Source organism: Dromaius novaehollandiae, chromosome 2 (genome assembly GCF_036370855.1).
Source record: "Dromaius novaehollandiae isolate bDroNov1 chromosome 2, bDroNov1.hap1, whole genome shotgun sequence".
NCBI lineage: Eukaryota > Metazoa > Chordata > Aves > Casuariiformes > Dromaiidae > Dromaius > Dromaius novaehollandiae.
Window position 1 is genome coordinate 29,620,894 of NC_088099.1, and position 14,788 is coordinate 29,635,681.

General features: G+C 39.6%; 1 protein-coding gene across 2 annotated transcripts in view; it reads right to left on the reverse strand.

Moving 5' to 3' along the window:
* Positions 1–14,788, reverse strand: part of CMTM8 (CKLF like MARVEL transmembrane domain containing 8) — a 69,405-nt gene that overhangs the window by 38,781 nt on the left and 15,836 nt on the right. For both annotated transcript variants that reach the window (XM_064506131.1, XM_064506133.1), the window contains exon 2: positions 1,415–1,588. In XM_064506131.1, the coding sequence (XP_064362201.1) occupies positions 1,415–1,588 (174 nt within the window). The remainder of the gene's footprint in view (positions 1–1,414; positions 1,589–14,788) is intronic.

Below are 14,788 nucleotides of genomic sequence, written 5' to 3' on the forward strand. Positions count from 1 at the left end.
TGGACCTATATTTATGTGATCTTATCTGCAATACCTTTCTAACTCAGAGCAAGAAGTACACTCTGTATCAAGTAAAAACATATCAAATATTCCAGCTTGTCTACCACATAGATCAAGGGCAACTCATTTATGTGCAGCTGTTGCCTGATAATATTGTTAAATTAATAAAAGAGCTATAATGACTAAAACTGGATTCAAATGGATGCAAAGATGTTTTCCCTTTGAATGTACTTACATCAAATGCAATGAAAAAAAAAACCCCTCTAAATGTACCCAGATACATTACTGCTGTAATTGAAATAATCCAACATTTCTGTAACAGTGTTACAGACTTAATGGTAATTGCTGGTCATGAAACTTGAAAACAGAGAAGCTATCTGAACATAATCCTGGTTGTTTTTATTAGCAATTGCTATAGCTGACAGTTTGCTACAGCAACCAATAGGAAGACAGAAGAAAAAAAAGCATATTCAGTTTTAATCACATACACAGTACAGCTGATAATCAGCTGTTTGCAACACAGAAGTCAAATATATTTTATCAGAACAATAACAAACTTCTATATCAGGCAAATGCAAAGCCAGATTTGTACTAATTCTTGGATGGGTCACAAATAGATGTTGACTGAGGTGACAATGATTTTTAGGATTTATTTCCCTAAAAACCAGCATCAGTTACAACAACCGTGTAAGAAATAAACTGTTGAGAGGTATTGCTAGCAGGGATTATTCAAACCACAAAACTTGGACCTGAATTTCAGGTGCCCATGAAATTTTTCTGTAATTTAGTTAGTTGTTTATCTAGTTTTCATTAAGTCTTGAGCTAATATCAAAGGATTACATGGGAGATATTTTACATATATATAACACTAATAATCTGCAGCACCATTTTTACAGTAGGCCATATATAGCTCATAAGACTGCTGCTAACTCTGAACTACCTTTTCTTTTGCCCTAGCAGAGGAAAACTCATGTTTAAGATCCAGGATCCCATTTCCAATTCATGGTGTTGACTCAAGTAGAGATTTCTACTGTTTAAACCATAGGGCCAAGTCTGTCAGCTCAGAGGCAGCAACAGACTCAAAATTCTTCGTGGGATATAATCACTACAGACAGGAAAAAAAGGGGGGAGACACTGTGCATAAATATGAATCACATGCACATTATTAAAAATAAAGTCACTTGTTCAACCAATGAACAAAATGGTGGAATACCACAGGAAATGTTTAAAAAAGTGTCTGGATAGTAAAGAGGTCAAACACTGGAGGTATGCAGAAACAGTCATTAGGGAAAAGGTTGCCAAAGCCAACAGTACAGTGGATTAACTACAGTCGTAGAATACATCAATATTTTATTCTCTCAGCACCCGGCAAAATCCCCAAAGTGTAGCAACAACAAAGACTAGGCATATTTACCACTGTGGTCCATGGCACCTGGGGAATCCTGGTGTACGTCATTGTCATGTAGATGATCAGAAAGAAGACGGTGAGAACCCAGTAAAAGACAGCTACAAACATCACCCAGCCAAAGGCTGGATATAGAAAGTATTCTGTTCCAGCAATCAGGGTCCACACCAGCAGCCCTAAAACCTGCAAAAGTTATGGAGAAGAAAGGTAACTGTAACACAGTTTTATACCTTGTATTTTCATTCTAGTTCAAAGAATGACATCACTTTCGGTGTTTTATAGGGGTTTTGTAGGGATGATGCATACCACAGAAGACATCAACCTGCTACTTTACAGAACAACCAGAAGTATGAAACAAAAGGCAAGCAAACATTGTTTTAAAGAGAGAGTGCAATTCCACATCAGTTTAAGCTGATATAAATCAGCACTGTAATCCCAGCCTCCCCTTTACTCCAGCAGACAAACTTGCTCCCTCCCTTGTGCTAGCACTGCCATTCACATAACTATTTGATGAGCCAATTTGGCATGCCATGCTGACAGAATGCTAAGCCAACAAAAAAGAAGAAAAAATAAAACTTTTTGCTATGGCAGGACATCACAAAGAGAAAGATGAAATTACATGTCTGAGTGTTGATTTAGCTCACCTTTAACTGTTAAGGAACTAAACCTGCAGTGGTTTCACAGCTAGCTCTTGAAATGAGTGCTCATTCTAGACATATAAACCAGCTGGAAAAAAACATCATAGTGATTCTTGCTTGAATACTAGCCAGGTTACATCCATGAATGTAAATACTGTTATTCTGCAGTCAGTAAAGTCACTTGGGAAACAGAAGCCTGGAAAGGACCACTGGGATCTTCAGGTCCCATCTGCCGCAGTCATAGGTGACTGAGCAATCAGGGTCTCGTTCAAAATGCTCCACAAAACACCCACTCTGTGGACTGGCAGGCACCACAAGCATAAAACAATTCCCAGAACCTTATAATAAACATAAGATGAGCAGTAAAATATCACTAGCAATCACTGTAATGTGCTGCAGAAAGAGAGTAAGGCAGGTTGGGAACCCACACTCAAGCAAAGCCCTCGAGCAAATCCTAGCAGACCAGTCTGGGAAAAAATACTCCCTCCTGATTTGCCTGAATTTGGCAATCTGTTCACATGTAGGATATGAATAAAATACATCAGAGATTTTAATGTACTCTCTCCAGTTTTCTCTAGTGTTTCAACAATCTCCAATGGATTTAGAGGGGTGCGGAGCAAACAAAACAGCAGCCAAGTCATGTGCCAAGGGGAGAAAAGGATGTTTTGCAAGCTGTCCAACAATTATAAAATCTCAACTAGAAAGACAGGGATATTTTATATCTTTCATATTATTAAAAAAGAAAGAAAGAAAAGAAAGCTGAATGCAGTCAGATTTTAGAACTAAAATTCTTGCACTTGAAACAAGGCTCAACTCTTTCTGTTACCTGGACTATGGTGAACTTGCCTAACAGTGAGACACAGAAGCAAGACAAAAATAAAAAATAGCAACACACGTATTTAATAGAGGCCAGCCATACCAGGATAGACTAAAGAACCTCCTACCCCAATATCCTGTCTCCAGCACTAGTTAATAACAGATGTTGAACAGACCATGCAATAGCAATATTTCTTTGGTATACTTCCCCAGCTTTCAGGAATCTGCCATGGAGGGACATCCTGAGCCTAAGGTGGTATCTTTGTAATCAATAACCCTTGAGAGATGATGATGGTTCTGCTATAGCTTCATTTGCACAAGAGCTCATCTTATTCCCAAATAAGCAAATTATTGGCCGTAATCCCATTTACTTTGCTTGTGCAGAATTGAGCATGTAATCATTAACATTAAATCTCTAAACATTACGTATAAGACAAAACTAAATTGTTAAACAAAAAGTTACCACAGTTGGTAGCTTACATGGTCCTGCTGACTTTCAGCAGCTTGCTGGTACCTCTTTATTCTGTCTTCAATTCACCTTCCAAACTGCCACCCAAACTACACTCAGCTCTTAGTTTGTTCTCTTCGTAGTGTATTCCTATATATTATTTATACACTCATCCACGTCTGCACCATGCATACATAAAAGCACAGCAAAAAAGTACAGTCCACTTTTTTTGTCTTTTAATAGAGAAAGCACCTTAAGGTCTTTTAAGAGCAATTTTCACCACTTCTCTTTCATATGAAGCCCTGGAACTTGTTCAGATGGGGATAACGATTCCTACCTTCCTCAGCATACCAGGGGAGGGCAGCATTGCCTCGCAACAGTTCAAATAGCATTAAGTGGGTAGTTTAAAATATATGCTCTTTTAATAAAAAGTTACTAGTTCAACAAAGTTGCAGATAGTTCATTATAATCTAGTTCCAATATCATTTTACTAACAGAAGTAATTCAGTTAATAATGCCTCAAATCCGCAAACTACCCATGATTAGATTAAAAACAACCACCCCATTTTAGTGTAGCAACTGTGTCAAAATTAAACAATCCTGATAGACTGTTTAGCTAACAAAATACTATTTTCTTTGGATACAAAGTTGCTTTTCATTGAGTCCATCCACTTTAACACAAAGCTAAACTCACCGTCCATAAATTATATCAATGGATAATTGGTCTTGTGTTCAACAAACAATTATGAAAGATGGATTTAACCTTCATCTGTAGGTCCAGTAAAATACCGAGGACAGAAATTCTGAAGATGAGACAAAGAAACTAAAGAGAGTATCTCATCAAATAGTATAACCTACTAACAACGGTGTTGGTTTCTAGAGAGCTTTTAAAAATAGACATAATTATTTCTCACAAAAAGTACAAGCCTATGAAAAATGCTTAATACTAAACTCAACACAAATAAGACTGATAGTGACACCTCAGCTTGTGCAAAGTGTTATTTTTGGAAAGAGTAAAAATTCCACAAGCAGCAAGTTCTAAAAATTAACATGGAAAATTTTGAGGTTACACAGGACCACTAATCTCATGCAATCACAAAACATAGCTAGCAAGACATTAACTAGAGCACTAGAATACTCAGTGCTCACTGTTTTTCCAGTACTGTCCTAAACTGGTATTGTCACCCCTCTTTCAAGATCACATACACTTTAATATTTAAACGGCTGTACATCTTAATACATGTTTTTAGCTGGGTCACATCAATGGCTGAACAATTTATCTAAGTAATTGAGATGCACCACAGATATTTCAGATTTATATTCTTAGGCAGTTCTTGGTTCGTATACATCTTAACTTTGAAGGGTGGCATATTAGAGTGTGTTTGACATTTTCAGTAAGATCCAGATAGTCTTACTGCATATTACTGGAGCTGACAGGCTGAAATAATATTTCACTTTTCTTGATTAGAGCTGAAAAGGTCAGACCAGCTCATGGTCAACTATTCATTCTGTGTGTAGTTAAGTGAAACAGCAAATCGTTTTGTTGCATATGTAAACACACGCAATAAATTGGTCTGAAGTTCATGTTGGCCGTCAGCATCTACAAAATACACAGGGAGTCAAGGCAACATAGACATCTAGACAACTCTTTCATTATTAGCTTGTCTTCTCAGTGTGTTAAAACCTGAGGTAGCTTTGGCAGTGTTAAAAGCCTCTCTCATAATATTCTGACTGTCACTGACATTATGCACTTGCTGTTCTGCAGACTGGTACAAGCTGGATGACACTTCTGTATCTGCTAGAGCAGAAAATGCTGCTCTTCCCAACGATTCGATTACAAATCCCCCAGCTGGGCTATATTCAAATACCATCTCATGAACACCCAGGGTGCAGAATCTGGCAAATAAGCAATACGCATGCCATATCGCAAAGGAAAGGATAGCAGTCATAGCACCGGTGCAGCGCTCACAGCCATCCAGGGCACAGGGACAGCGCACAGCTGGCTTCACTACTTCACATCAGCGGAAAGGCAAGGGACACAGCTCCGCTCCCGGTAACCGGGAAGGCCGTATAGCTCATAAGGAGCAGGTACACTGGAGTGTATTAGTATCAACTAATTATTTGATTTTAATTTATGAGCAAGTGAAACTACAGAATATCCCTTATTTAGAATTACAGGAATATACCATGATCCTATCACAAATGATTCTGAAAAAAGAAGCATAAAAAAACATCAGGAAGAAAAAAGAAGGAAACGATTCATGCGGTGGCTGAACAGAATGAGATGCTGGATCATAAGACTATAACAGCTTTACCAATTGGGCCCAGTTTTTCAAGACAGATGGGAGATAGGGATTTCACTCATCACAAAAGACAAGCAGTTTCCCCATATTTGTTGCAGTCTATGATTTCACTTCAGACATCTATTTTGTGATCATTTGGCTGCAGCCTGATCAGGTGCCTCCATTACTAGACTGCATTAACATGTCAAGTGTACTAATGCATACTTCAGCAGTTGGCAGATACCATAAAGAGGAAATAACTTTGTAGCAAAGTCCAATACTATTGAGTGTGCAAGTTTCAAATGAGATGCTTAATTGCATATTCAAACACTTAAAGAAGTGCCGTAATTTTTCTGCAGCACTGAGAACTTCCGAAGTATTGAACTGCTTAGACATTAAAAAATAAATACAGGCTTTGTTGCATAGTAGATGAGACACACAGCTTGTCTCATGTTGCTGGTCAGCAGGTAGGAAAGCAGGCATGAGCTTGAATCTGTGTATTCAATTTTGCTTTTTAAAGCAGTTAAAAAATTGCATGACTGAATTTGTACCTGCAAACTATATTAAAAAAGCCTGTGATGGATTTGGCAACACCAGTGTTAAAATTCTGCAGCATTCATCTTGACTGGTTAACTTTGCAATGCAGTTAAAAATGCTTATGCATCCTTTTCAAAGGGGAAAAAAAGTCTCACTGTGGCAGAAGTGACAAACAAAAACCCAAGGCTCATCTAGTTTCATGAAATAAAAACTATTTGGCATGTTTGCCTGAAGCTTTTCATAGCCTTTGTGCTAGAGATGCTTCCTAGGACCATTTCACTTCTCCACATGTATATGTATTGCAGGATTTATACACGGTTGCTACTGGCACAGACGGAAATGACGGCAGAAGGAGACCCGAAGAGCTGTGCATCTATATAAAGAGCTGTCTCTTGTATTCGAGGCGCCTAAACGTGGACAGAATCCAGCATGTAGAAAGCAAGACATCTTGCGTCTCTTTCCCAAGACAAAAGATTCACTGCTTGTAGCGAGGACACCTGCGGAAGATCTGGCGGGGAGCCAGGGGCTGGCAGAGCACCTGGTAGCAGGCCCAGCATGTGAAACTACGCGCTGACCAAATTCCCATCAGGGCCAGAGAGGCATATTCCGGTTTGTCAGCAACGTCTAGCTGCTTCCCGGGCAGTAGCTCCTCAAGGTTAGCACAGCTGAGATAAGGAAGCAGTTCTAGGAGATTTAAGGGGCCCTTAGGAACAACAAGTCGAGTCCTGCCTGTGAGTCCTGCCCGTGCGTCCGATCCATGCGTCCGATCCGTGCCTCTGGCAGCCTCCCGTTGGTGACACCTCCGTGCGGTTCCCAGGGCTCCCCGTGCAGTCTGTAGTATAAATCCTTTATTAAACCTATCCTGTTTAACCCCTTATGAGCCTTGAGTCTCCCTCTCCGCCAGAATCCGACCCTCTCTTGCCCGCCTTGTGGTCACACGACTGGTAGAACGAGAGACCGTTCTAAATTATTGCGCATCATTATTTCACTACTAAATCACAAGCTGGAAACTACCCAGCAGCAGCACAAGCAGCCTATGAATGCCTCAGCCTCCATCTTTTTCTGCCCTAGGCTATTTCCTACATGCAAAAAAATCCCAGGCAATCTACTGTGGGCAGGGAGAGCACAAACGTCGCTCATGCCTGCTCCCTGCTTTCCTAGCTCACTTCCACAGCCCGGGGAAGGGAAGGTTGGAGATGCTTTTCTTCCGGCACCAAGAAGGTAAGCAAGGACCCCTGAGGGGAGCAAGACCAGCAATTCAGCACTGTTAAGGACCCCCTTATTTGATGCTGATTAGTCTACCATCCTGTAGGTAACTGTAAGCATTTGCTAAGACTAACGATTACTCTTTTAAATACTTCATGCCGTGGATCACCCACCAAAACACAGGATCCTATACCATGAAACAAAATATGCAGGAAGGGAGAGAGGGGAAAGGGGCAGTAAAAAAGAAAAAAGAGAGAAAGAGGGCATCCCCTCACTATTGTTCCTGTAAGTTGTGCCCTGCACAGCCAGCTGCACTAAGAAGCAGATGTACTTGCGTCATATACGACTGAAACAGAATGACTTCTTTTCTTTCAGTGGAGACTTAATGGTGCAAATGTTTGCTTTGCATTTAAATAATCTCTTTAATTGGAATGTTTGTGCTCTCATACACTATTAGTTTTATCAAGTGATATATGACAACTTCATCTTCTGCCACGAGAGGGAGCACAGTCACTGCTTTTTGTAGGAAAGTGTTCACAAAGAATGCACTTACACGTTTTTGATGGTCAGTGAAAGAATGGTGGGTTTATTTCCCCATACAAGAATTATCTGGCAGGGAGAGAAAGCTGGAGAGGGAAAAAGAGAAATGTTTGGAGCCCGTTCTTGGAGCATCTGTAATATCAAGGGGCAGCTTGCGTACAATACCAAAAACACAGATTTGAAAGGACATGCACGAAAGAACAGACCTATACCCAAGGAGCTGGCTGAGTCACATATATGAAAACCTTCCTGCTAATGTTATAATAGAGTGTCTGTGCAAAACTACTGTGATAGTTTCATCTTCATAGGGGGCATTATGCACGTAACAACAAAATTAAATGCAGGTTAATCTACAAACCACTTGAAATAAGGATGGATTTGTTTTACTTAAAAAACCCCAGTATTTAGAAAAATATATTTTTAAATATCTATAGAGGGGGAAAAAAGCCTAAGAGAAAATGTGGTGAAAGCCTATAAATACTGGATAAATCAATCTAGTATCAGTCTAGACTAAAATACAGTCCAGCAATTATCTTTGATTAATTCTGAAAAATCTTTTTTTGTGTTGCAGTTAGAGAAAAGGTGATTAAAATATTTTAAAACTACTTTCAGAACTGCAAGGATTCCAATTTAAATCAGTTTTCTCTTACAACTAGGTAAAGATGTAAAGACAACCAGATTCAAAAAAGGTCTCTATCAGCTACACTTTCTGGAGATATAAGATCCCTGCTGAAGCATCTTTGAAATTTCAAAGACCATTTTAGCATACACTTTAATAATCTAAGCAATGCAGTGTCTCAGTCTACTCTTCCCCATTCCCAGTCTTTCATTACATTATTTCATTAACATGAAATATTACAACCGGTTGACAGCAGCCAACCACTACCATCCCTCTCCTCGTTACCTATAACATTATAAATTATTTTTCCTCCATAAGCATTCAGCAGCATCAGCTCTTGGAGGCATTTCTTTTCCTAAGAGCTCCTCAGTGGAGGAAGCTTTGTGATTCACCCAGACTCTCTTCCTGCAAGACAGTCCTGCAAGAAAGAATTTTACTTCTACATACAGACAAAACAAAACAAGAAATCCTTTGAATTGTGTATGCTATGGCATATGGTACACCATATGAAAAGGGAGACTATCTTTGCTAATATTTTTCAGGGCTTTGCCTTCCTAATGAAGTTCAAAAATCCATAGTGCTCACAGAAACATGCCAGTGGTCAAAGTGGACACACCAAAGAAGCACTTCATCATTTATTCATTACAAATCTCAGTTACTGCCAAACTGCATAGCAGCTACAGATCTTACGTCTCTCTCATCTTCAAAACCATTTTTATTAGTAACAAAAATGTGTAAAATTCACTCTCATTTACTTTCATAGAAATTCTGTAAGTTGTCTGAATATTTTTAAAATTATTTTTAAGCAACTGATTTCAGCATTGAATCTTCCCATAAGCCTTTAAACTTTCTAACGCACTCTTGGCTCTGTGGTAGCAGCAACAAGCACCTCTCATGAAACAGGAGGGCTTGAAATACTGCCAATGCTGAACATTACTTAAATGGAGAGCTCCTCCTTTGAGATTTTTTTTTTAGGATTGCTTTCATGAGAAATAAAACTTTACCGGAAGCAGCAAGTGTCAAAATATGCTCTAGAAGTATACCTTCACTATAGAGTTAACGACATATTTTAATCCAAATCCAACCACAACCCACACAGAAATACTTCCTGACCCAGGTTTGAAATCACTCAACTTCAGGCCCACCAGCACACAGCAGTTAGACCCTGGATAGAGATTTTAATTCAATAGGGAACACACCTATTTTGAAGTGGGAGTTCAGCCCAAGTGCTTCAGTTGCTGATGGACGCCAGTGCCTTTCCACAGCTCCACAGAGCAGGCAAGTCCTCCCACAAGCCACTCAGTTCCCTGGGAAAGAATCCAAAAGCACCTTTGTGGGAAAAAACAGGGGCTGGGCCTCCCCACGTATGAGTCAGTACCGAAGCAGAGGGACACGGTAACACGGGCAGGAATTTGCTGTGTGAATGTTGGTACCCAGATTAGGCTAGTCCTGATGTTTAGACCGTGATGCTCATTACCCAGCTCAGCCACGCAGTGAAGATGTACTTAACAGGCTGCGGCATGCGTAAATAAGGGTATTGGCTTGCCATCACAACAGAATTCTCATTAGGAGGCAGAGCCAATTTGCAAGAGCTCCCAAGAAGCTATGAAGTGTCATTGGGAAAAGCACACTGAGCAGTAAGTTAGATGCTTATTTCTAATCAGAACAAGTGCTGCAATACTGCAGTGCTGCCTAGGTGTAACTAACAGTATTGGAGCAAAATGTAGTAGCACACCCTCATTTCATGTTACCTTCAGGAATCTACCAGCTACTAAAGTGAACAAACTATGCAGGTACTCCTGCTCCAGCCCCCACTGTTGACTCCACTGACCTCCCTGCAAGGAGGAGTCTTCTGTGATACCCTGCTCTGGCTCACTGTGATTGACAGAAAGCTAATTTGGGGCCGGGAGACAGTAAAGGAACTGTAGGGTCCATCTCAGCAGCGTCTTACAATGCTAAATTGCTGCCTCACCTGAGAATTATGTGTGGAATGTGAGAGCCTGGAACTAAAACCAGTAACACAGATGAAACAGAGAGAGATTAAACTAAAAAAAGCAGAAGATGTTTTCTAGAAAACTGCACGAGAACTGTGAAATACTTACTCAGTACCAAAGTTACTACTACTTACACTTCTTCAGGAGATTTTGTCTGGGAAAAATAGTTAGAGGTAGAATAGAGACTATTCAGAAGGTAAACAAGAAATAAAATCGTGCTTCGGTTATAAGTTTTGTTCCATGCGATCAAAAAAGTCAGAACAGAACATGAGAAACTGTTAGGGAAGGAATGAAATAAGGAAAGAACTCCCCCAAACAGAGCACATAGAGCTTTGTAAATCAAGGGTGTACCCATACGCTGAATATGTTCTGTTCACCTCTCTTTCCTGTTTCTAAAAGGATTCAGTAGAATTAAGGAAGGCACTGAAAACAGCTCCTGCAAGAAAAGAAACTTAAATTTGGAAACAGATGACTCCAATTTTCTAGTGAAGACCAATGCCAGAGGTCTACAGAATGCTGGGTGGCAAAAAGAAGGCAAAAAGGACTGGATTAGGCCTCATAATACATGAAGCATCCAAATAAATTATCAGGCAAAAGGCTCAAAAACACAAGGAAGCAAATGGTATTTAACACAAAAACAACAAGAAGAAAAAACAATACCTAATCAGAATACAGAATTCATTGCTACAGGATGTCACGGAAGCCAAAAACATAATAGGTTTAGCGCATTAAACAAATTCATGGAAGATGGGTCAACTCCTGGCTGTTACCTATACATGACAGCCAAGCTGCAGCCTTCAGCTCTGGAAACTCCTAAATGTGCAGCTTGCTAGAAGGCAGAAAACCACGGCAGGGAATGATCTGGATATATGTGCTCCCCTTCTTATACTCTTCCCTAAGTTTCGAATATGAGTCATTATTGGAGAGAGAGTACTGGCCTGAAGAGACCACTGACCTGATCCATTAGAACGACCATTCGTAGCTTCTGGTTTTCATTTGCCTTACTTAAACCACGGGAGATCCCGGCAACTGAGTACTGGAAGCTGCAAAGGCATTGACAGAACAGGATGGGCTGCTACATGCCACAGCAATCTACCATTTACTTTTAAAGTAGAATTATGAAGAATAACTTCACATAACGGCAAAGAAACTCACTGGAATGGCACCTTTGTAAAATCCATCTTCTCAACGGGGCAGTGGGCAAATTGCGTTTGATCATTAACAGATCATTACAATGTGTACGAAGCACAAAAATGGTCCTTGTCCCAGGGCACTTTCCACATTAAAGGGTTTAAAGTTTGCTGTGGGCTGCAGGCAGGAGCACACCACTATTCACCGAGGCCTGTAAATTCTGACTTAATGCTTCTGTTTTCGCCCAAAGATCTGCACACACGCAGGCATCTATCGAGGCAGTGTGCACCACACTGTGCTCACAGATACGCCGATATACACACCCTGGCTAATGCAGCGGTAGCAATCATGATCTACATGGCACCAACCTCCGCAACTTTTAATCTCTAAACCTGACCTCACTGCGCAAGAACCGCCTAGCCTCTTATCTAGCGATCACGACAAACGTCAATAAAAGGAATACCGTTACTCCCTTTTCCTTCCACATCCTTGAGGCTCAACGATGGAAGTGATTGCTCCCACCACCTACCGTTTCCACCAGAAACACCTTCTTACCGTGCAGTCACGATGTTCATTTAAAATTAATCTTTTATTGTCTCTTGGTTTTCCTGACAGAGTTGGACGCAGCGGTACCACTAAGGCAAACATCGTAGGCTGTAGCTCACAAAAATCACATGTTCAGGAATTATTCAGTGGAATTCTTGCTACGTGTTGCTTTTCAGCAGCAGCAAAATGTAAATGTACAGAAATAGTATATTAGAGCCAAACACAAAATGATCCGCATTTTCAGTTACTTAGTACGGAAATTTTAATGCAGACAGTTACTAAGCAAAATAGTCACACACAAACACACAATAGATGGGATATATTCTTCTTTTCTTTTTTCTAAAGGTTGTTTTTGTGCAGCCACCAGATATGGGGTTTGGGTTTTTTTTTTTAAACTGTATGCTTGAAGATTCAGTACAAACACCTTCAATTTTAAAACCAGCAAATAAATTCTATACTCTAATCATTTTTTCTTTCTAAAATCCTGGTTATAAATCATCAAGACAGGTGAAACAACAAGGTTAAATGCTTTTGTTTTTAACATTCAAGCATTAATGCATCTTGCAGCTCTGGGTAGAAGTTGTAGCTCATTTCTCTAAGGAATAACATTCATAAGTACGGACCTTAATTAATCCTGTCCCCACTCAGGCCCTACAAAAGCAAAATTACATCCTATATGACCCATGTATGAGACAGAGTGGTAATTCATTGAGTTGATTTTCATGAGTATTAACTTCAAATCCATACAACGCCATATGATTTCACTGATTCCCCCCCAGACTTCTGTGCAGGTTTAAGAGCTCCCATTAGCAGGGACCATCAACTAACTATTTGGTTGCAGAAGTTCAAGTGCTTGCACTGCCTCTTTAGTGCAACCTAAAATTAAAAGAAAAAAGAAGAAAAAGGAGATCCACACTGAATTCTAATTTTGAGGTTTGAAACTGAGATGTGGACAAGAGAAGAAATTCGCTCTCTTCACATTTAATAAGAATTGCTATGGATGCTGAATTTCACAAGAATTCATACGGATGCCGAATTTCATGTCTCTTCTTGAGACAGAAGTGTCCCCAGTATTTTTTGGTGCATGCTTTTTGGTAGTTTGGAGGGGCAGGGCCGGGGATCGGATGACCAGCACAACATACTACCTTTTGCTTGTGCATATGTCATGTTTTTTAGCACTGGTTCACAAAGATAAGGGAGCTTTTCTGAGGTGAGCCCAAGGCTTTCAGGTCAGGCACTGGAGAACTATTTCTGGAGATAAAGACCAAGGTATAGCCCCAGTGCTCTGGATATGATTTCTCCTTTATAATGCACACATACAAACTGTGAGTGTGTAGGTTTAACCTGCTGCATGCATTGAATACACCCCTGTCTAGTACTTTTGAGAAGTGCATTGCGAGGAAATGATTCTCCTTAGATGGAAAAATTGAGAAAAAAGAATGATTATTCAATCATCATCATCTGCCAGTAATCTTTCTCTTTTATCTGTTGTTATTATTTAAACTGGAAAAGCTCAAAAGTGAATTTTGCTCTCCTGGAAAGCTACATGGTCATAGGCGTCTAGTTCGATGTGTTTTTTCCTATGTGGCTATTTATTATTAATTGTTATTACTACTATTGTTGTTTCTTAATGGAACATGATGGTAGGAAGGGTTTGTTCTTTTGTCTTCATAAATTCATACAGGTGAAAAGAGGTTTGAGCTACCCATGTGTCCTTTCATCTTGATCTTGCCTCTTCTGTCCATCTACAAACTTTTCCTTGGTATGAACCTTTATAGTACTCAATCTTTCTTCCCCCAGTAGATTTCAATGGATACAGTTCCTGGGGGTAGAAAAATACTGGCTTCTTAATAAATGACAATGATTTGTATAGGTTATTTTTAAGATTTGGTGTATGTGTACATCTGGAAACACACATGTGCACACACCCACAAAGAAAACGGTTTTGCCATCGTTTGTACATTAATAAGGAGAATTATTTTTATAACAGAATTCCTAACAATGGTTACTTATGAATTATGACCCGAGATTATTTATGTAGTTCACTTTGTTTAAATGGTATCTATGTTCTTCAAGAGAACAATGCTGTATACAGCTGCTTTATTAATAACGTCACTAGCTCTTTGTTGCTATTTTTACATCTCCAGCTTCCTGTTAGGCCATGTAAATAGAGATGCCTGTATTTAGCGGACACATTATTGTTTCAGAAATCTTAGCTGTTATGTTACAACAGAAAAATAATTACTTCTTTGGGAAAAACTTGTATTTTGTCCCGACAGTTCTGATATAAAGTCAAAATGCTACATATGAAAGAACGGAAAACCAAAGGCAGTATCTGCTAAGAATGCCTATTGCCGCATTCTGCTTCCATTTAAAGATGAGTAAAAAAGTTAATTGTTCACTCAGAAAGAATTTTAGAATGAAAATATCTTTTTGTTTCCAGGTGAACACCACAGAAATTAATATTTCACGATACAGAATTTTTGCTCCCTGTAAGAGCAAATCCTCTGATCATCGAGAGCTGAAACTGTTGACTTGCCTGACAACAGAAAGCGGAAAACATAAAAATAGGTCTGCATCCAGACCTGTTGTTCCTTGCCTGTGTAGATGCTTACTGACCTCTACT